The sequence below is a fragment of the Bison bison genome, unplaced genomic scaffold (genome assembly GCF_000754665.1).
Source record: "Bison bison bison isolate TAMUID 2011002044 unplaced genomic scaffold, Bison_UMD1.0 scf7180017864213, whole genome shotgun sequence".
NCBI lineage: Eukaryota > Metazoa > Chordata > Mammalia > Artiodactyla > Bovidae > Bison > Bison bison.
Genome location: NW_011494785.1, coordinates 5,414,194 through 5,435,730, shown reverse-complemented (window position 1 = coordinate 5,435,730; position 21,537 = coordinate 5,414,194). Strand labels below are relative to the sequence as shown.

At 55.1% G+C, this 21,537-nt stretch overlaps 1 protein-coding gene across 1 annotated transcript in view; it reads right to left on the bottom strand.

Annotated features, from left to right (window-relative positions):
* CACNA1C (calcium channel, voltage-dependent, L type, alpha 1C subunit) overlaps positions 1 to 21,537 on the bottom strand; it is a 396,219-nt gene that overhangs the window by 74,761 nt on the left and 299,921 nt on the right. The window contains exons 10-12 of the mRNA XM_010845218.1: positions 15,286 to 15,376; positions 9,448 to 9,474; positions 436 to 649 (exon numbers count right to left, since the gene is read on the bottom strand). Coding sequence (XP_010843520.1) covers positions 436 to 649; positions 9,448 to 9,474; positions 15,286 to 15,376 — 332 coding nt within the window. The remainder of the gene's footprint in view (positions 1 to 435; positions 650 to 9,447; positions 9,475 to 15,285; positions 15,377 to 21,537) is intronic.

Below are 21,537 nucleotides of genomic sequence, written 5' to 3'. Positions count from 1 at the left end.
GTTCCGAGAGACTCCCTGGGGTCCAGGCTGGGTCTGCCTGACTCTTGGGTTGGTACCCCAGTGAGGGGTAGTGGGACTGACAGCAGTGGAGGACAGGTCCCTGGGCTCAGGCCACCCTCGTCCTCTCCCTGGCTTTGTGCTCACTGCCCCTCACAGGTGAGGGCCAGCACACCTGGAGGCCAGGCTGTGGCAATCCACAGGCAGCGACGGGTGGGCAGTTAAGGATGGGACAGAGCCAAACAAGCCACTGTTCCTGACATGGTCTCCTGGACCCAGTGGTGACCGCCGGGACAGGCAGACTGCATTGCGGGCCTGGTGGGTCCCGTCTATGTACAGTGAGTTGGTGTTGCTTTACTGGCTGGTGAGCTGCCAGGCCCTGGTGTGGCCGGGGTGACCCAATGCCCCCTCGTCCCTCGCCCTGCTCCCCTTGTCCACCCCCAGGAGAGACCCCATCAGCCTGAGTAACAGGAGGGCTGGTGGCCTCTCACCTTGGACTTCCGTGAGCCAGTGGGGCTGGTTGTAGTGCTCGGAGGCGATGGTGAGTGTGTTGAGGAAAACCAGGAAGATGACCAGCCAGTAGAAGATGCTGGACTTCACGGCCGCGCGGCACTTCCTCCTGCAGAACCGATTCCACCGGCGCCAGTAGCGGCTGGAAGGGGCAAAGGAGGGGGATGGGAGAGGGCTGCTGTGAGTTCAGGTCCTGCGCTGGACACCTCCTTCCCCTGAGCCGGCCCAGCTTCACCAGGGCCGAGGGATCAGCATCCCACCGCAGTCACCAGCTCATGGCTGGCAATGTGGCCTCAGTGGGAGTTGGGTCGGGGAAGGGTGTCCTGCTCCTCTGGGACCATGGCCCCCTTGTCTGTGACCCCATGCAGGGTCAACCTTGTGTGAGGGTCTGGCCTGATGCTGAAGGGAGGTATCTGAGTCTTTAAACAACTCTGCAGAGCAGGCATTGTCCTGCTTTTCAGAAGAACGCCAAGGGTCCTCGAGTTTGGGTTCCTGGACTGACACCGGCTGGGGTCAGTCAGTGGTGTTACCCACCCTCCACTCCCCAGCCCAGGCGCCCCACCCTCACCTAGCCGCCTTGTCTATGGGGGTGGGAAGAGTCAGCAACAGAGCTTCTTGCCTTCATGGAGGGTTCTGTTCAGGACAATGGGCAGAACCCCCCATATCTAACACAAGTTCACGGCACTCATGAGCCCTGAAAGTCAATCCACGGGTGGTAGGACGCTCACTCCCATGGCCTCTGGTTACAGACTTCCATCAAACCTGTCTGTGCATAGAATCCCTTGGGGAAACTTAATAACAAAACCCCACCAGTATCTAGGTTCCAACTCCAAACCAGTTAAATCTGATTGTCTGGGAGTTATTTTAAATACCCCCCAGATACTGTTGGGCTTCCTAGGTGGTGGTAGTGGTAAAGAATCCGCCTACCTATGCAGAAGATGCAAGAGGCTTGGGTTCAATCTCTAGGTTGGGAAGATCCCCTGGAGGAGGAAATGGCAACTCACTCCAGTATTCTTGCCTGGGAAATCCCATGGACAGAGGAACCCAACGGGTTACAGTTTGTGGGGCTGCAGAGTCGGACACGACTGAAGTGACACAGCATCCACAAATACCATTGCTGTTGTTAAGATTCCGGGTGGTTCTCTTATGTAACCACAGATGACAACCATGGAGCTGGAAGATCCCAAGGAAACACTTGCATTTTAAAACTTTGGTGGATGGGTTTATAGCTTGTCCCCAATTTCATCCTCAATACTGAGAAAATATGCAGCTATATTTGGTAATTCTGTTGGCCAAACATTTAACAAATGCCCACACCGTGCGAGGAGGGAAGGGAAGGGAGTGCAGGGGAGACTGTGGGGCTTTGCCTTGAGAGGGGATCTGGGTCTAGAAACCAAACAGCCAATGAAACAGCCAATGAAACAGCCATGCGGTCAAGGGTCAGCTCAGGGATGGGATGCTTAGCCGGCTGCTGGGCCGGAGATGAGGAAGGCTACAGCTTCACTCATGCAGAGAGGACAATGAGCTGACGGATTTTGGAGGCAGGTTAGCAGGCCTTTGGCCCTGGCCCTGAGTGCAGGGGAGAGAGAAAGGGTGGGAGGCGTAGAGCCAGTCGCCAGCATGGGCCCCCTGCAGAGGAATGCCTGGAGGCACCTGCAGGTCGTGTCTGTAGGCACACCCACTGGAGGCTGAGGACGGAGCCCCTACTTGTGGACAGAAGCGGGGCACTGGACACCTGCACTCATATCTGCACAATGTCCTAGGTCTCCAGGTCCCTAGACTCTGCTGTTAGGACACTCCACCCACCCCAGACGGCCTTCAGGAGAGCTTGACTTTGTATTTCTACTCTGTTATTTTTGTGGCTACGGTCCGTGGGAAATCCTGCTGCCACGCCTCTGCTGGAATCTGTTCTGAGACTAGGAAGGGGGCATATCTAAGGAGGCCTGGCTGCCCGGGAGCTGCAGGAGAACCTGGCTTGTGGCCTGCGGAGCAGAGAGGGAAGGAAGGGTTCTGACCTGACCCCACCCTCCATCACCTCGGGGGCAGGGACACCACCTCCAGGGAGCACCAAGCCTTGGCAGGGATGATGGCTGCCCCTGGGGGAGGGTCACCACACGGAGAAAAAATGCCCGGAGGTCAGAAAAATGATGGTTCCCAAGTGCGCTGTGGGCCTTCCATTCCCCTAGACGGACTGTCAGGGAAGAGTGGGGGTGGAGTGAAGGGAGACAAGGCAACAGGGTGGTCTCTACTGGGGGGTGTGGCCTCGGAGTGCTGGACTGCAGTGCTGAGGTGCCTGCTCTGGCCAGGGCAAGACTCCGCTTGTCTCCTGTGACTGAGGTGGGTAATATTGTAGACAAAGTTGGGAGACATTTTTTTTCCCCAGAAAAACAATTTCAGGACACTAATCTTAAGTAGTGTCAAGGTGGCTCAGTGGTAAAGAAACTGCCTGCCAATGCAAGAGACATGGGAGATATGAGTTCGACCCCTGGGTTGGAAGATCCCCTGAAGAGGGAAATGGCAGTATTTCCCAGTATTCTTGCCTGGGAAATCCCATGGACAGAGGACCCTTGGCGGGCTGCAGTCCACGGGGTCACAGAGAGTCGGACATGACTGAGTACGCATGCATGAACAACACACAAACTGACCCTTGCCACGGGCACTTGCCATCTACCTCTGCAAAGATTAAATCATGTGCTGCTGCTGCAGCTGCTGACCTTCAGCACCCCTGCAAAGAGTTCTCTGTGGAGAGCAGAAATGAGGCCCTCTGTGCTCTGGAAAAAGCTGGCAGGACTGGTCGTGAGAGAGTTAGATATTTTCAGGAGATGTTTTCATGAGCCCACGTCTTACATCTCCTTATAGCTAGAAAAACATTAAAATCCTTCATGGTGATGTCTGCTCCTCATGACTAGCAGTGACCTACAGACGACTAGCAGAAACCTTCAAAAAATGTGTGCTTGATTGTATGAACTCCCCCTTCACCAAAATCACATATATCCTGACCTTCCCCCTGCCTCTTTGGAGCAGTTTCTCAGAGCTAGCTGAGATGCTGTCTCCCAGGCTATAGTCCTCACTTTGCCCCAAATAAAACAACTCTCACTTTGTGCATTTTAAAAGTGGGCAATAGTTAACATTATAGTTGCAAAGAATGTGTTTTGAATAGAGACAATCTCATTTACAGAAATCAGCCATAACTGATTCAGAGGCTAATAGAATTGTGGCCACTTTCTTCTGGGGTTTGGAGGAACTGACTCCACCTCTGTCTCATGCTGATGAAAGCTTGACTAAGTTCTGTTCCCAAGTCTGGGACTGGTGGACACAGGTGCCACGTGCTGGGGGCCTGTCCTGGGGGTCTGGAGATGCTCGAGCGGATCCCTGGTAGCCACTGTGACTGACGGTCAGGGTGGTGCCCGTGGAATTGTGTGCTCGCGTGACAGCCACTCAGGAGAGCCACGTGGGCTTGGGCTGGGGTGGGGGTGGAGTAATTACTACCCAGAGAAAGTATTTAAAGATAATTACACACCTCCCACTCTTCAAAATATAGCTTTGCTTGACAACTGGTTTCCTGGCAACGCTTCCTACTGTATAATAAACGTAATAGTTTATTAGAATGTGTAAGTTTATTTGTGTGTTTACATGTGCATGGAGAATATAGAGATTAAATGATAAAGCAAGGAGGCGGAATTCACCTGTTATTCACATTCCCTCCGCTCCCTGGCAAAGTCATTTCCTCTACAGGTGGAACTTTCTGGATGCAGACCCAGAGGGCATGGTGGGCTTGGATGTATCCTCTCTCATGTCTTCTCACCGTGTATCAGTAGTCCCACCAGACAACTCTGCTTGACATGGCTGTCCCCCCACCAAGCCTCTTTTTTGGGTCCCAGCCTTGCTTCAGGGCTTGATGGGGGGCCCACCTTCCCCATGATGCACTTTTCTAGGTGTCCCAGCCTTGGAGCTCTAGACACACTTACTGTCTATGTTACTCACTTGGCTACACACTCAAGAGGCATTTGTTAAGCATCTATCCCAGTCGGGTACTACACATTCAGCAGTTAACACACAGACAGGAAGCTCACGTGGTTGACAGACCCCAAGGGAGCTGGGTGCCAGGCGGGCTTAGTAGGTGCCTCGGGGAAGGCCTCCCAGCCTGTCGTGGGCAGCCAGCCAGGCTGCACAGAGGACATGATGCCCCTTTCCTTTAAGTCAGTATGTTTAACGTGTGGTTCCTGCCTCTCCAGCGAGATGGAGATCACAAGGTCCTGAGATTGAGGGGCAGAGTCCTGCCCTTTGTGATGGATCCGTAGCTCCCTGCCCCCAACGCCCCCACAGCAGGAACACTGGCCGGGCAGGCAGGTGGGGCAGCAGAGACAAGCTGTGCGCAGACTTGCTCTCTGCCTGTGTGGACAAGGCTTAAGACCCCAGGGCTGGGGTCAGGAGGACAGTGGGTGGTGCTCCTGGAAGAATCTGCCCAGCACAGAATTCTGGACAAGCATCTAGACAGGAGACACCAAATGGCGGACACCTGGGACTCTTTCCAGAGAAAAGAGTGGAGAACAAGCAACCCAGAAAACGCCTACATTTAATTATTTTATACAAAAGTAACCTAAAAACGGGCTATTAGGATGGGCAAATTTGGGCATGTACCTTGTTGCTGAGGGGATGGCAGAGGTAAGGGAGAACTTGGGGGCACATTTCTCTGAAGATGGGACAGGTTTCCAAACATCAGACCCTGAGGGGTTCGCCTCAGACCCCTGAGGGATTCACCTCAGACCCCAAGGGGTTCACCTCAGACCCACAAGGGGTTCACCTCAAACCTGGAGGGGTTCACCTCAGACTCCTGAGGGGTTCACCACAGACCCCCGAGGGGTTCACCTCAGACCCCCAAGGGGTTCGCCTCAGACCCCAAGGGGTTTGCCTCAGACCCCCAAGGGGTTCACCTCACACCCACAAGGGGTTCACCTTAAACCTTGAGGGGTTCGCCTCAGACCTCTGAGGGGTTCGCCTCAGACCCTGAAGGGTTCACCTCAGACCCTTGAGGGGTTCACCTCAGACCCTGAAGGGTTCACCTCAGACCCCAAGGGGTTCGCCTCAGACCCACAAGGGGTTCACCTCAAACCTGAAGGGGTTCACCTCAGACCCCTGAGGAGTTCACCTCAGACCCCTGAGGGGTTCACCTCAGACCCCCATGTCTCCCAGATCCAACCCCAGCACATTGCCTGGCTAACCCCTTCAAACTGAGAAGACCTCAGAACATTTTATTCCGTAACTGCTGAAGTCCTATTCTGAGCCCCAAATGTCACAAAATTCCTTATTATAACTAATTCCTCAAAGTAGAGACTCGGCTTACCAAGAAAATACTCTAATATTGCCCAAATATTGTAAGTCCATTAATTTGCCAGAATTTCCCTAAGACTTGTGCTCTAATATTTCTTTTAAAAATCCTGTGATTTTTGTATCCTTGTCTTGCAAATAGGCCATTTGTAGGTCAGATTCTACAATGTGTCATTGTTAAACTGAGAAAATGATCAAGAATATATTTTTTTTTAAACTCAAATTTTAGATTCTCTACTGGAGTAAAACAGGCTTTTCCCTGTTTCTGGGGTTACTTCTGAGTGGCAGAAATTCGCTCCCCTTCTTTGCCTTTGTTACCGTGTTTCTCCTGCATCTCCTGCTCCACCTCAGTCGCCGCCGTCAGATAGACGGAGGCTGTGAGGATGGAGTTTTCCCGCGTCTGCTCCACAGAGGCTGGTCAGGGTGGACCTTGGTGATTCGGTGGCATCTTCAGGCCACTGCCAGCTTTGCTGTTCCCTCCACAGAGCCAGCATCAGACTGTAAGACGTGGGTGAGGTAGCTGCCACCTGACCCTGTAGGGTCACAATGTCTGGTGTGGGAGCCACTGGCCGTGTGTGGCTACTGTGCACGTGGCCAGTCCAAACTGGACGTGCAGGCAGTGTAAAGGGCACACTGGACTTTGAAGATTTAGTAGAAAAATTAATATAAATTAATATATCATTAAAGTAATACTTTAAGTAATAATTTAATTACATCTTGAAATGATGTTTTAGATGCATTGGCTTAAATAAAAATATATTGTGATTAATTTTACCTGCTCTTTTTCACTTTTCAACGTGGCTGCTAGAGAGTTTTAGAAATGGCGAAAGTGGCTGGTATTGTGTTTCTGCTCAGTATCTGTTCCACGGACCCCTCACCTGACCCCAGACACAGCCAAGAAGAAACAGTTTTGGAACCCTAGGCAGGACCTCATCACAGGACCCACAAGGCATGGGTCCTGATGTACCCACGCATGAGCCACTTGGCCACGCATGAGCTACGCGGCCCTGTGCCCCTTGGCCACAATACCCTCTTCTGAACATGGATTTCCTGATGGTGTCAACCTACTGCGAATAAGACTTTGGGGATGGACACAAAGCCTTCTCTCTGTATTTCTGCTCCATCTTGAGTCGTAGCTGCTGGGGGAGGAGCCCTTCCTAGAGGGGCATCCAGGACAAGCAGGTGAGCCTTGTCTCAAAGCCAGGCAGAGTCTAGGGTTGTGGGGCCTCTGTGTTCCCTCTTCTCCAGGAGCATGGCCTACACCCTTGAGCACTGGACACAGAACACCCTGGCTCCTGGGCCATCTCCCTGCGTGGAGGCTTTGGAACTGTCAGAACACAAAGTGCTTTCTGAGCTTTGATTGTGAAACAGAACTTCGCTTTGAGTCTGTGTCAAGCCTAATGCTGTTCTGGGGCAAGACAACCCATCCATCCCTCCCCAAGAGATACCTGCCGCCCCTCCAGGGCAGGACAGCCCATCTGTCCCTCCCCAAAAGGTACCACTGCCCCTCCAGATGCTGGAGAAGCAGTGAGATTTGAGTATTATGGAGAGAAACGATTTGCTACATTCTCAAGCTCTCTCCTGTGACAGGACCTGGGCCTGGGAGACTTGAAAGTGAAAGTGAAATTGCTCAGTTGTGTCCAGCTCTTTTCGACCCCATGGACTGTAGCCCACCAGGCTCCTCCATCCATGGAATTTTCCAGGCAAGAGTACTGGGATGGGTTGCCATTTCCTTCTCCAGGGGATCTTCCTGGCCCAGGGATCAAACCCGGGTCTCCCACATTGCAGGCAGATGCTTTACCGTCTGAGCCACCAGGGATCTATTTTAGGGAGACTTGACTTCAGGTTTTTTATTGTAAAGGAGGTCTCAGCTTGAGAGGAAGTGGAAAGAGACAAAGCCTGTGTTTTCCAGCCCCAATGGAACAGGGAGCAGAAGGTGGAAGAGGAGAGGGTCCCTCACCAGTGACCCAGAGCCAAGTATTAGAAACTCCGGGATAGTCGTAGGGAGGCCGGGACCCTGGGGCCGGAGAGCCTCTCCTGGCTGGGGCATGGGGTCTGTGGGCGCCTGGGGGCACCAGCCTTCAGCCTAGAGCTCAACCCAGGCAGGTGCAGGTGGTGATGGGTGGCAGGAGCGTGGGCTAGCGCCTGGTTCCTGCGGCCCATCCATGGGTTCAAAGAGCCTGGGGGCCAGAGAACATAGTCCTCACTGAGCCCCTGTGTACTTCCAGGATCTTGAAATCCTAACCCCGCTTGTCCACCCAGGAGAGGAGCTGGGCAGAGGGAAGAAGAGGGACTAAACATTCAGCCTCAGGGACTCGGGTTGCTCTGCTTGGCTGGACTAAAATCTAACGCTGTTTCTGCTTTTGCTGGGATTCCGCAGGTGGCTCAGATGGTAAAGAATCCACCTGCAATGCAGGAGACTCGGGTTTGATCCTTGGGTTGGGAAGGTCCCCTGGAGGAGTGCATGGCAACCCACTCCAGTATTCTTGCCTGGAGAATCCCACGGACAGAGGAGCCTGGCGGGCTACAGTCCATGGGGTCACACAGATTCGGACACGACTGAAGTGACTTAACACGCACGCATGCATGTGCCTGCTACGTGGTAGGTGAGGCTGGGAGAGATTAGATCGATTACAAAACATAATCGACGTTTTCTGGCTAGTGCAAGCTTTGTGAGAGTAAATTCCCATGCCCATCCTCATGTCCGACACAACCAGGGGACGGCCTGCCGCCAGTCGGCGCTCAGCTTGGCTCCATGCAAACCACACTCTGGAAGCCCATGGAGCGTATTGGGGTTGCAGGAGCCCACATGGTAAGGGCGGTGACAGAGGTCTGAACGGAGTGATGCGGGAAGGGAGGGGAGTCTATAGAAGGTGTCGAGATGTGGTGACAGCCGAGTTTCTTAACAGGAGCCCAGGTTCTGCAGGGGGCCGGGACACCATGATTCGGGTGGAAGAAGGGCTCCATGCAGAAGCCTCGACGTGTAAGGGACAAGATGGGGGACACAGGCAGTAGGGCTGGAGGGGCAGATGGGGCGAGGACGGCCCTGTGGAAGTCTCTGAGACAGCGCTGATGGAACTCGCATGCCCTCATCTTACCAAGTCCTGTGCTGCTGCTGCTGCTAAGTCGCTTCAGTCGTGTCCGACTCTGTGCGACCCCATAGACGGCAGCCTATTAGGCTCCCCCGTCCCTGGGATTCTCCAGGCAAGAACACTGGAGTGGGTTGCATTTCCTTCTCCAGTGCATGAAAGTGAAAAGTGAAAGTGAAGTCGCTCAGTCGTGTCTGACTCTTAGCGACCCCATGGACTGCTGCCTACCAGGCTCGTCCATCCATGGGATTTTCCAGGCAAGAGTACTGGAGTGGGGTGCCATTGCCTTCTCCGACCAAGTCCTGTAAACATGGCCAAAGGCGGCAGAGAGCTGTGTGTGGCACTTATCTCAACTGGACTTCATCTTACAAGGGAGGGAGGCACAGCCTCTCACAACCTCCCGGGCTGGTGCTGCCACGAACACTAAGTCACCAGACCCCGAGCCCCACCTCAGTTGCCCCCTTGCTCGGTCCCCACCTGGGGCAGACCCCAGGGCCCAGCAGGAGAGGAGCGACCCACTCACCTGAACTTCGACTTGGAGATCCGGTGGCTGAAAGGGAAAGAGGAGACGTTAGCACATGACACATGTTTGCTTCGATTCTCAGACGTTCCCAGGTGACCACGTGGGCACTGGAAGGAGCAGCTTCAGGGAGAGAGCTCTGCAGTCAGCACCTCCTGGTGCTTGAGGGTTTGAAGCCGAGACACAGGGCTAGCCCAGCCCGCAAACCTATGAATTGAGCGTCTTCTAAGTGGAGATATGGTCCCCAGAGCTCAGCGTTGTGTCCTCAGACCATCAGCTGGGCTGGCCACATGTTGGGGCCTCTCTCTGGGGACCGTGGTGGAGGACAGGAGCCCCTGCTGCAGATACGGCCTTTGGCAGCTGGACGTCAGGTGGAAACGGGCTGGCTGAGACCCAGCGCCCTGAGAACAGAAGCCTGAGGGCTGAGCCTAGGCCTGAAGAAACGGGTGGACTCCCGAGCACAACCCCTGATGCTGATGGTGGTGTGAGGCCCTGAAGACCTGGGCCCTTGTGGGCAGTAGCACGGCGGCTGTGCAGGTGGCTGACTCGAGGATCACTGTGGTGTGGGGGTGGGTCAGGAACCTTCCAGGAGGCCCTGAGGCCCGTGGGAGGGTGGCTGGGGCAGAGAGCATGCAGGCAGTTGAGACTGGTCGGTCGAAGGCTGAGTGTCAGGATGGCCCAGGTGTCTGGGGAGTAAGTGCTGCTCGGGTCACGGGTTGGAGAACACAGACGGCCCTCCCAGTTCAGCACAAAGCGAGCTCTGCTGTGAAGCAAGAAAACAACCCCTCTTGTTATGTTTCATTAAAAAAAAAACTAAACCAGAAGATGTGACAGGTGGCAGAGCCATTGTGCATGAGATAATTATATCTCCCGGGCCCGAGAACCTGAGCCAAGAGCCTTTACTGCTCCAAACTGCCAGCTAATAACTGATCCCACTGAAGATGCTGGCCGGGGCACAGGGTCTAGTCACACGGCCCAAGGGTGGGTTTGGACCCCTGTTTAACGGGGAAGCAAAAGTCGTCAAGCTGCACTGGGCAGTGGTCAGTCAGGTGTCCCTCCTCCGGCCTGGCCTGGCTTGCTGTGCAGCTGACCCCTCACTGACAGCACGTACTGGAGTGGGTGGCCGTCAGCCTGGCCGTTCTGCCAAAGTGCCCGGAGATCCCAGGGGTCCTCTTGGGGGCCGTACAGTGCAGACCACACCCTCTCCCTCTAAGGCCTCCTCTCAGGCCGATGGATCATAAGCTAAAGAGAGTTCTTAAAGGGCCCTGTCGGGGACAGCTGAGGTCAGAGTGTCCACATCTTCCAGGGCGGTGACTCTGGGACTTGGGCAAGAGTGGACCAGGGCTCCTGTTGGAGGCGAGTCCCCAGGTAAGTGAGGCCACTGGTTGTGGCTCCTTCCTGGGAGTTCGGGAACGTACTGAGGAGGACGACATGGATGGGACTTTCTCTCCCCCAGGGTCCCATGTCAGGACCTGACTAGATGCCACACTGAAGCCTGACTGCTGCTCTTGGGTTGTGAGCATCGTTCCACAGGCTCGCTGGGTCCGTAGCTCTCACTCCCTTTAAGCACTGAATTACTTGAGCCCCTCAGGTAAGAAGGGGGTCCTTGAGGGCAGGTGTATGGAGACAAAGGAGAGCCCGGCTCTTGGGGAGCCAAAGATCTCACGCTCCCCATGCAGGAGAGTCAGCGTGCTTCATGGAGCCAGAGGGATCTGGTCTCTGCTGTTCTCAAGCCCTGGGCAGTGACCACTGGCTCTGGATTTGGACAACTGGTTATCTTGCTGGTAGGCAGGCGGGTGGGGCACCTGTGGGCACTGTGCCTGCCCCTCACCCTGTTCTTTGGCCGTGTGGCCGGTACTGCCTTCTCATGGGCTTCAAGCCCTCAATCCCAGCGAGTCTGCAGATACTGGAGGCCCCAGAGCTCCAGACCCTGCTGGGGACCACCTGTTCAGATGGCGTCAGGCTCCCTTGGTCTCTGCTCTGCGAGGTTGATTCCCATACCGTGTTTTACGTGGACTCCTGAAGAACGGCAGGTGGAGAACAGAGGACTCGCACCTAAGACCACACGCAGCCCACTGAGTGGGCCTGAAGCCCAGCTGCCTCCTCTGTCCAGGCCTCCAGGACACACCTCCTTGGGGGCCGAAAGCAAGAGACACGCTCAGAACTCCCTCTGCTTCCTTCAGTTACTCAGTTTGTGTTTGTTGTTCTTGGTCAAATATTTGAACTTCTTGGGAGCACCTTCCACAGTTAGACTCTCGCCGTATTCAAGTCTGGAGCCCTGGACGCCTGCCCGCTGCTGTGTTTGGAACTGTCCTTGCCCGAATCCTCCCAATTTGCCTTATCATCAGTCGGAAGGGCTGCAGGTCTTTCCTGGGTGACACTTGTCGCAGTTGACCTCCTCGACTCCACGCACGGCTGGTTCAGCCAGAGGGGCTGGGCCCAGAACCCCTCCTCACAGAGCCTCACCTCAAAGACTGGGGCTGGACTGGCTTCTCTGCATTTCTGGCCAGAGGCCCCTTACCTCTGCTCTTCCTCGGAGCCTGACCAACCCCCGCTGGGTCTTTCCCATTACCTAGCCCTAACCCAGGTCCCAGGTGCTCTGGTGCAGGAGAAGACTCATGAGAGTCCCTTGGCCAGCAAGGAGATCCAACCAGTCAATGCTAAAGGAAATCAGTCCTGAATATTCATTGGAAGGACTGACGCTGAAGCTGAAGCTCCAATACTTTGGCCACCTGATGTGAAGAAATGACTCATTGGAAAAGGCCCTGATGCTGGGAAAGATTGAAGGCAGGAGGAGAAGGGGACAACAGAGGATGAGATGGTTGGATGGCATCACTGACTCAATGGAGATGAGTTAGAGCAAGCTCCGGGAGATGGTGATGGACAGGGAAGCCTGGTGTGCTGCAGTCCATGGGGTTGAAAAGAGTCAGACACAACTGAGCGACTGCACAACAACCCCCCAGGCCAACGCCACAGCCGCTGGGCCCTGTGTCACGTCCATGTCACCCTCAGCATGACACAGACTCTGGGCATGCTCAGCCAACCTCATGCTGGCCACTCTACTGTCTGTTCTCCGAGGGTCCCACTGCATAGACCCCACTCGAGGCTGACCCCACACGTTTGGCATCAGCCTCCCTGTGGCCTCCACTCAGCCCTGAGGTCTTGGCCTTCTCTTGGGGCCTCTCCAGCCTTTACCTCCTGTGCCGTCCGACATCCCTGAGTTCACGTCTGGCCTCTACTTGGCCCCGAGGTCTTGGCCTCATCCTGGGACCTCTCCCTGAGCTCACATCTGGCTGCCACTTGGCCCTGAGATCTTGGCCTCCTCTTGGGGCCTCTCCTGCCTTTACCTCCTGTGCTGTCCAGCACCCCTGAGCTCATGCCTGTGGCAAGGTGCACATCATTCTTGGTGTCAGAGTTGGAAGCTTCTTTCTGATTCTTCCTTCTTGCAGATCTGTGGGCGTTGGGACTGCAGGGACCTTGCACACCACCTGGGCTGGGGCCTGCAATTTAACACAGTGCAGTCTGCTTCTCTCATGGCCACTCTCCCACGGAAGCTGCCTTCCGAACGCTTATGCCAAATCACAGTGACACCCAGTGTCACTTCCACACCAGGCTGTGAGTTCCAGGGGGGGTGGTGTCACCATGGTCTCAGGCTCTGTGTCCCCGTGGCCAGGCACCGAGCGGGCATGCTGCCCAGATGGGGTACAAACGAAGAACGCAGGCTGGACATCCCTCCTCCAGTGGCCTCCGGGCCTGTGCTGTCTGGTCTCCTGGCACCTCTCCATCTGTTTCATTTACTTGCTCTTTTACTTCTAAAAAAAGTGTCTAAACACTTCCCCGCCTCAGCCGCGGCCTTCCGCCCCGGTGAACAGCCTTGGTGTCAGTGCCACATAAGTGCATCCTTCATTTCTAAACCGAGGCCTCTAGCCTGTGCCCCAGAGGGGAACCCCGGCTCCCACACCTTGCAGCCCCGCTGGTGACTTCAGTGTCCATATCTTTTCTGTCTTCAGACTCAACAGATGGCTCCCTCCTCTCATCCCCTCTCCTACCTGTCTGCCCCCCTCCCCACAAAACATCACCTTGCACTCGCTTTCTGTCTGCCCCATCCCCTTGGAACCATCTTCAGCCAGTCCTCTCATGACACAGAAATCCTCATCCTGCTACTCAGGCTGTTTGTTCTCAGCTTCAGAAATGCTGGCCTCTCCCTGCTCATCTCACTTGGCTTCAGCCCCCGGGGTTAACGCCGTGTCCCCACCAGGAGTGCTGATGGTCTTCTCCCATGGCTGTCTGAAGCCACTGGGGAAGGATGGCAGTTTATGAAGGACACACTATAATCCTAGTGCTGGGGCCAGGCACTTTATCTGTACACAGTAGGAGCACAAACACGGGTGTTTATGGGAACCGCCGTTCATTCCTGCCAAGTCCTGGAGGCTTGCATGTCACGTCCTGAAGATGCTAGCCCCTCTGTGGGGACAGGCTTGTGGGCGCCAGCGCTCTGGTCTCCCCCGGCCTGTCACCTGGGCCCAGAGCCAGAGGGCAGAGTCTTCGTCACCTTCCCTCCGTCCCTTTGCAGACCTGCCATTCACCTTCTCAACCATGGCGGGCCAGGCCCATGTCCACAATCCTGAGAGCTTGTTTGTATGGTTCTAACAGGAGGGAAGAGGGGAGGGTTCACCCTGCTGCTTTGAATGTAATTAGCCCCGTATTTTAACAACAGTTTGACAATAACTGCTTCCCCACATCGCTGGGACTCAGCAGCACAGATTCCCTGGTGCTGCTGTCGGGGGGAGTGATGGCAAGGCCTGTGTACCCTGGAAACCGTCTGTTCCTGCTCCCTACTTGCTCAAAGGCTGGCCCGGCTCAGATGAGAGGCACCCACAAGGGGACCGCCTCGCGAGGGCTGGGGTCACCCAGATATGAAGGCATTTCAGGGTCACAGGTCAACGAGGACACCGTTTCCACGATGGAGTGACTCAGACACTCAGCTGATGTGGGGTTGGTCCTTCTCCAAGCCCTCCGTCTGCTGTTCCTTTTAGTTTCCGGGGTGAGTCTTACATCCCTGGGAACAGGGGCAAGCAGCTCCCACTTCCAAAAGTGCAGCCTGGCAGACGCAGGAGGCACCACCCTCAGGGTCAGCCTGACCCCCAAGGGAACCCAGCTTACAGTTTGTGGACTCTGCTTTTTGAGACTCTGAGAATGGAACCCAGCAGAGTGCTTATTTTTAGCAGTTAAGCCATTTTCCTTTCATTTCTTGCTGGGGAACATCTCCTAGGGCCTGTTGGTGTCCATTTTTAGGACGGAGCTTAGAGGTGATGGTGACCATCCGTGTGTGCCGTCCCTCCACACACCTGGCCCAGCCCCAGACCCAAGTCTGCTCAGGAAGCCGGGGGCTGGGGCTCGTGTTCGGGGACGTGGCCACTTGCCTGGCTGGCACCGGTGAACTTTCATAGCTGAGTCTGCATGATAGACAACCGTGCTCCCTTCCCCGGGTGGATAACTCAGAGCTGTAAGTAAGACCACCTCTCCCAGAGTATTTCTTGCCAGTCTGCCCATCCCCTGGGTCACATTTACCAGAAATGAAAGGGTGCTTAGCAGGACCCAGGGACCCTCACAAAGCTGATCTGGAGAAATGGGGTGCGGGGCTGGGAAGAAACAGACTTCAAGGCCCCCTCAACATATGTACACCCCCACTCCCAAAGAGACACACACTCTGTTTCCCTGATGGGATGGAAAGGGGCTCAAAATCCAAAGTCAAACTCCTGGGAAGTGCAGAGCAGCCCCTGGCCAGGGCCATGCTCACTCCCTCCCGGGACCACGGGCCCCACTCCCGAGACTACTCACGCCAGCCTGGCCCCGCAGCTCTCTCCCTCGATGTCCCCTCCAGCCACGTTTTCGGTGTTGACAGACTCGGTCTCACTGGTGGGCATGCTCACTGCAGAGTCATGGAGAGAAGGAGAAAGGGGTTAGTCTGCAGCCTGGTCGGGAGGGGAGCCCTGGCAGTGCCTGGCAGGCCTGCGTTCCTGACTGACACACCTGGTGCCTGTCTATGGTGGCCTTGCCGCCTGGGACACCCTAAGTGGGACGGTGGGAGGAGACCCCTGAGGATGCCCCGCTCAGTCCCTCCTCTACCATCAACTCCATGCCCTTCGACAAGCTGCTTCTACTTTCCCTTTTGCATCTATTCCTCCATATAAAAAGAGCTTTCACGACAGTGTTTTATTTTTCTTATTTCTTTCCAGCCCCCTATTCTAAGGGGCTTCGACCCCATATTTAGGGTCCAGCCTGTCCGTGGAAAGGGTGTCTTTGCCAAGGGTGTGGCTCCTCAATGGATCAGAGGAGGATCTGCCCCTCGGCCTGAGTCCTGGTCACTGGCTTGATTCCATCCAGGACGGAGCCTGAAACAGAGCTCGAGGGGAGCAGCCGCGTCCAGTGCCACATTCAGGACTCAGGTCAGCCCTGCATACATGGAAACGAGAAGCCTCCATGTTGGAACCAGCAAACTAAGGTGAGAAGTGGCTTGAAGACACACGCAGGGATACCACCTCCCCACAATATCTCAGTGGGCCAGCCTGGGACACAGTCCCTCCGCCTCCACGATGGCCGACCCGCCCAGTCTGTCTCCAGCCTCCCCTGAGGTGGTGGCGCTGGATTTCCAGGGCGACTGGAATCTTCTAGCTTGGAGGCCAGGTCAGCGGCTTAGAAGAAGAGACTTCTTTTATTGTTGTTGTTCAGTCGCTCAGTCGTGTCCAGCTCTTTGTGTCCCCGTGGACTGCAACATACCAGGCTTCCCTGTCCTTCACTGTCCCTAGGAGTTTGCTCAAACTCATGTCTGTTGAGTCAGTGATGCCATCCAACGATCTCATCCTCTTTCTTCTGTTACTATTTTTTATTCCAAATAAAAGTATATCCCCAAAGAATTCTTCTCCTTCTTTTCCAGCTTCTCTGACCCTTCTAACACGCCACACACAATGTCCTTATCTTTCCCATCCTTGTTATCTAGCATGGCCGCCACATCCTTGGTCCTGGCTCAGCTCTGCTTGCAGCGCGGCACCCTCATCCAGGGCAGGTCAGGAGCCCCAATGGCCACAGAACCCGCGCTGGTGGGGGTGCGGCATCTGGGGACGTGGAACAGGGACCAGTACCCAGGGGTCTGCTGCCAGAACGCAGCATGCCATCCGCATAAGTCTCCTGGTTGGGTGGAGGATGTTGCTGGATGTGGCTTTTCCTTGGTTTCTTTCCTTTTGAATGAAGTCAAGGGGAGGTGAGAGAGACTCACTTCCAGAATGTGAAGACACAACTGGGAAGCCTGCGACTCCGTAAGCCTGACCGTCCTGTACCCACCCTTGAGTCCTTTTCCACAAATTCGGGTGTAAACAAGTCCAGACGTCATTGCAAGGGAGTCGCCCAGTCTTCTCGTCACAGGAAAGGGAAGTGAGGCCCAGGGGAGGGCCAGGTGCTGGCTCACACAGTGGCTGAGGGCTTGGGCTGGAGCACAGGGGTCTCGGCCCCCGTGCTGTGCTCAGTTTGATGGCCCCCGGGCTACACACCAGACGAGATGGGATTCCGACGGCCAGGCAGGCTCTGGGCATCACAGGGTGTAGGTGCAGTCACCTGGTGGTGCTGGATCTCACTGTCTACAGCTGCACTGACAGTGGCTTTAACCTTGGCCGGCGATCTTCAAAGGAAAGGCCCTCTCAGGGGTCAGCCGCCGCGGTTGTCACGTTCACTGATGTCACAGGCTGGAAGGGACAGTGAGGTGGTGGATTTGGGCGGGACAGGCCACCCTCCCTTTGCACACACATGCACACACACACACACACCTCCCAGGAGAAGCAGGCTCCTGCCCTGCCCTGTGGGCACCAGCACGTGTTTACTCGCGTGTGGTGTGGGGGACGTCACCATGGGTTTCTGGGGGTGATTAGACCAAGCAACCAAGAAACTCTCCTTCCTTCTGATCAAGCAGACACGCCAGGTGCCTCCTTTCACAGATAAGACATCAGAGTCAAAAACCAGGAATAAGACATGGGCAGAGCTCAGGTCAGCCGTGGGGAAAGAAAGAAATGGGACTCGGCGTCCATGCGGGACATCGGCCTCACTTCCAAAAATAAAACTGAAGAAACGGTAAAAAGTAATATAGCAAAACATGTAAGAACACTTAACAAAACAGGACCCAAACCCCAGATCACGTGAACTAACAACACAGGACCACGGATCCTGGGGAGAAGGAAGTGTCGTCTGCACCAGCAGATGGGGGTGACTTTGAGGAGAGGGCTTCCCAGGCAGGCCCACCTCATTTCTGCTTGTTAGTGGGAATCCGGAAGACTAGATCATGAGGAAAACTGGATCAGGATTCTTTTCAACATATGTAAAGGAGTCCGTCCCAAATAGACTTATTTTCACAATACAAAGCTTAAAACAACTTTTATGGACCTGGAGGACATTAGGCTTGGTGAAATAAGTCAGAGAAAGACAAATACTATACGTTAGCACTTATACATGGGATTTAAAAAATAAATGAATGGATATAACAGGGAGATCAAACCAGTCAGTCCTAAAGGAAATCAGTTCTGAATGATCATTGGAAGGACTGATGCTGAAGCTGAAGCTCTAGCTTCAGCTAGAAGCTAGAAGCTTTGGCCACCTGATGCGAAGAACTGACTCATTGGAAAAGACTCTGATGCTGGGAAAGATTGAAGGCAGGAAGAGAAGGGGATGACAGAGGATGAGATGGTTAGATGGCATCACCGACTCGATGGACATGAGTTTGAGCAAGCTCCAGGAGTTGGTGATGAACAGGGAAGCCTGGCATGCTGCAGTCCACGGGGTCACAAAGAGTCAGATATGACTGAGTGACTGAACTGAACTGAACAAGGGCAAGGGAGTAAGGGACTTCCCAGGTGATAGTTAGTGGTAACGAACCTGCCTCCAATGTAGGAAATGTAAGAGACAGGGGTTTGATCCCTGGGTTGGGGAGATCCCTTGGAGGAAGGCGTGGCAACCCACTCCAGTATTCTTGTCTGGAGAATCCCATGGACGAGGAGTCTGGTGGGCTACAGTCCATTGGGTCACAGAGAGTTGGACATGACTGAAGTGACTCAGCACGTACGCATGGACTCTTTTTTCAGGTCCTAATGGTACTGGTTGTGCGATTACAGCAGGCATTTGGCGTCTTTGGGGGTTTCAGGGCTGCTCCCCTGGGCTGGTGTCTTGGGGTTTGTCCTTCAGCTGCTCCTCTGCCCAGGGCCCGGGAGGCTGACCTTTGCAGACAGCCAGAAGGACAGTGCCAGCAGAGCCTGTTTGGGGCTGTCACCCCTGGTGCCTGCATCTTTGTGAGCCCCCCCTTAAACTGCCCGGTTGTCGAATCTGTTTGTTGTCAGGACCTGACCCACATGCCTCTGGGCGTGGGCCGGGTGAGCGGTATGAACCCACCAATGGGGGGAGATTTGCTGTCCAGGTGAGAGTGCGTGGAGCAGGGGACACTGGCCCGAGTCCAGGGCCTTCCTCGCTCTGTCAGGCAGCATCTAGGGCAGCTGCACTCCAGTGACCCTGCAGGCTGACCTCCTGGGAGGCACCAGGGAGCCAGGACATCACTGGGGACATGGCTTGAGCCCCAGGCAGGACGGGACAGACATCCTGGGTGGGGTTACTGCCCCAGGACCCTCTTGGGGTGGGGGGAACCACGTCACATTTCATTTGGCTTCCTTTTCTCCTGCAGGAAAAGTAACTCGAGAGTTATCCCTCACTTCTTCTCTGCAGCTGGGGAGGTCCAGCCTATGGCCACTCATGGTCAGAGGCTGTGGGGTATAGGAGCCTCCTCCCAGTCTCTGCCCAGCTCAGGCTCCTGGGAACCTCCCTGGCATTGCACTGTGGGTCTAGGAATCAGCAGCGCTACCCTAGCCTTGGCCAGGCCATGGGACCATTCCAACTAGGTTACATGATAATCTGCGGCTCATGGTCTTCGTCTCTTACAAGAATAAATTGATCAGAGGCTGAGCTGACAGTCTCTTCCAAGGCAAAGAAAGAGTCGGGGCAGGAGAGGAAAAGCAGATTGCAGACAAAAGAGCTAAGAGTTGGGGAGAGAGAAGGTAAGCGGTGCCAGCTGTGGGGCCCGTCTGGATGGAAGGTCACGCCGCCCCCAGAGCCTCCTCTGCAGTGTCCTGAGTGCCCGGGCCCCACAGGCCTGCCTCCCCAGAAGCAGTTAAGACCTGGCTGATTCTAAGCCATCAGAAAGTAAATACAAAACAGGATTAAATATTAAGAAGCCAAACAAAGTGGCCTTATTAAAAAGGCACAGTGTAAGCACGACATGCTGTCGCAATAATTATTATTACCGCCATAAACCAGAGGAGGCCAAAACGCCCGCCCTTGGTCTGCAGCCGCCATCCGGAGGAGAAAACCAGGTCGCTGGGCCCCCAGCAGGCCATAAACACCCGGTGTTCCCAAGCAGAAAATCTCTCCCCACGGTCACCAGTCACGGCGCCACTGCGGTGGCCTCCTCAGTTAGGACGGGCCGGGGGGACCATGCAGCTAGAGGGCTGCACTTGGGCACCCACTTCTCTTCCCACCAGGCCCCACCGTCCTGAGGGGTGAAGGGGCTGAGTTGGGCATCCTCAGGCCCTGGGGATGCTGGGCAAACAGGAGGGGCTGGACCCCCCCGCCTGGCCCCCGAGGGACACAGCTCACTGCCACCCTCGGGGGTGAGAGAGGTGGTGATGGGGACCCTTCTGTGCAGGATTCCTCTGGAAATTGGCTGTTTTAGGCACAAAACTGCTTTTAGGTTGGAGATGATGTTCTAGATTCCAAGGCCAGGCTCAGCAGAGGGTCACCCGTGTGGAGTGACATGTGAGGGACAGAGAATGGCTGTGTCCCCCGAGTCCCTCTTCAGCCGAGCCCCAGCCCAGCCAGATGGTGTCCACCATGTCATCCTTCCGTTTTAGGGCCTTGGATTCTCTTGGGACAGATGATAGTAAGGCAAGGATCATAACAGCTCTACAGCAGGGTCATGATAACAGCTCAGTCTTCCATCACTTGCTACCTGCCGGCGGCTCACCAGACCTAACTCAAGCCTCAGAACAACTCGATGAGAGAGTATATCGCCCCATTACATGCTCCCATTTCATAGATCAGGAAACTGAGGCTGAGAGAATGAAGCAGCTTATCCAAAGTGAGCAGCAGCTCATGAGATCCGGGATTTGAACCCCAGCCTGTGTCAAGCCAAGTCTACCTTCATCTACATCAGACAAGTTCTTCCCGATCAGGAGAGAAGAGGAGGCCTGTGGATGTGCTAGGGTCACTGGGAGAAGGAGAAGGTGGGCAGAGAGTATGCGTGGGAGGTCCCGGGAGAAGTCAGGTACTGTGCAACCCTGCCCAGGGTGCCGCTGGGTTGGAGCCTGGGTCCTGGAGTCACTGGCTTGAGTTTGGACCCTGGTTCTGCACTTTGGGGGCTTCCCTTGTAACTCAGCTGGTAAAGAATCAGCCTGGAATGCGGGAGACCTGAGTTCGATCCCTGGGTTGGGAAGATCCCCTGGAGAAGGGAAAGGCTACCCACTCCAGTATTCTGGCCTGGAGAATTCCATGGACTATACAGTCCACGGGGTCACAAAGAGTCAGACATGGCTGAGCAACTTTGACTCACTCACTTTGCACTTTGGATCTCTGAGACCTGAGGTCTGTTACAACCCTCTTCTGGGGCTTGGTTTCCCTACCAAGGCCTACATGTGTTGCAGGGCTAGAAGGGCAGAGCAGCCCTTCCTTTGACCGTGGAGATCAGTGAGGTACAGAGAGGGCCAGTGACTCGCCCAAGGTCAAACAGCTAATTAGAGCTGGAGGTCTGGTCCCTTTTCCACCAGCCAGCACTGCCTCCTTTTCTTGCCTGCCCTTTCCTCACATCACAGAGGGGCCAAAAGCCCACCTCGGTCATCCTGGCCAAGCCCAGGCTCGCCCTACTCCCTCCTGAAGGCCCAGGCCTCACACTTGTGCCCTGTGTGTGCTGTCCACGGGGGCCTGCAGAGCTCAGGGTGTGCTTTCTCTCTCTCTTTCTTCTTGGTCTCCATCTTCTTCCCTATTTTCTGCTGCTCGTGATAACTTTGGCCT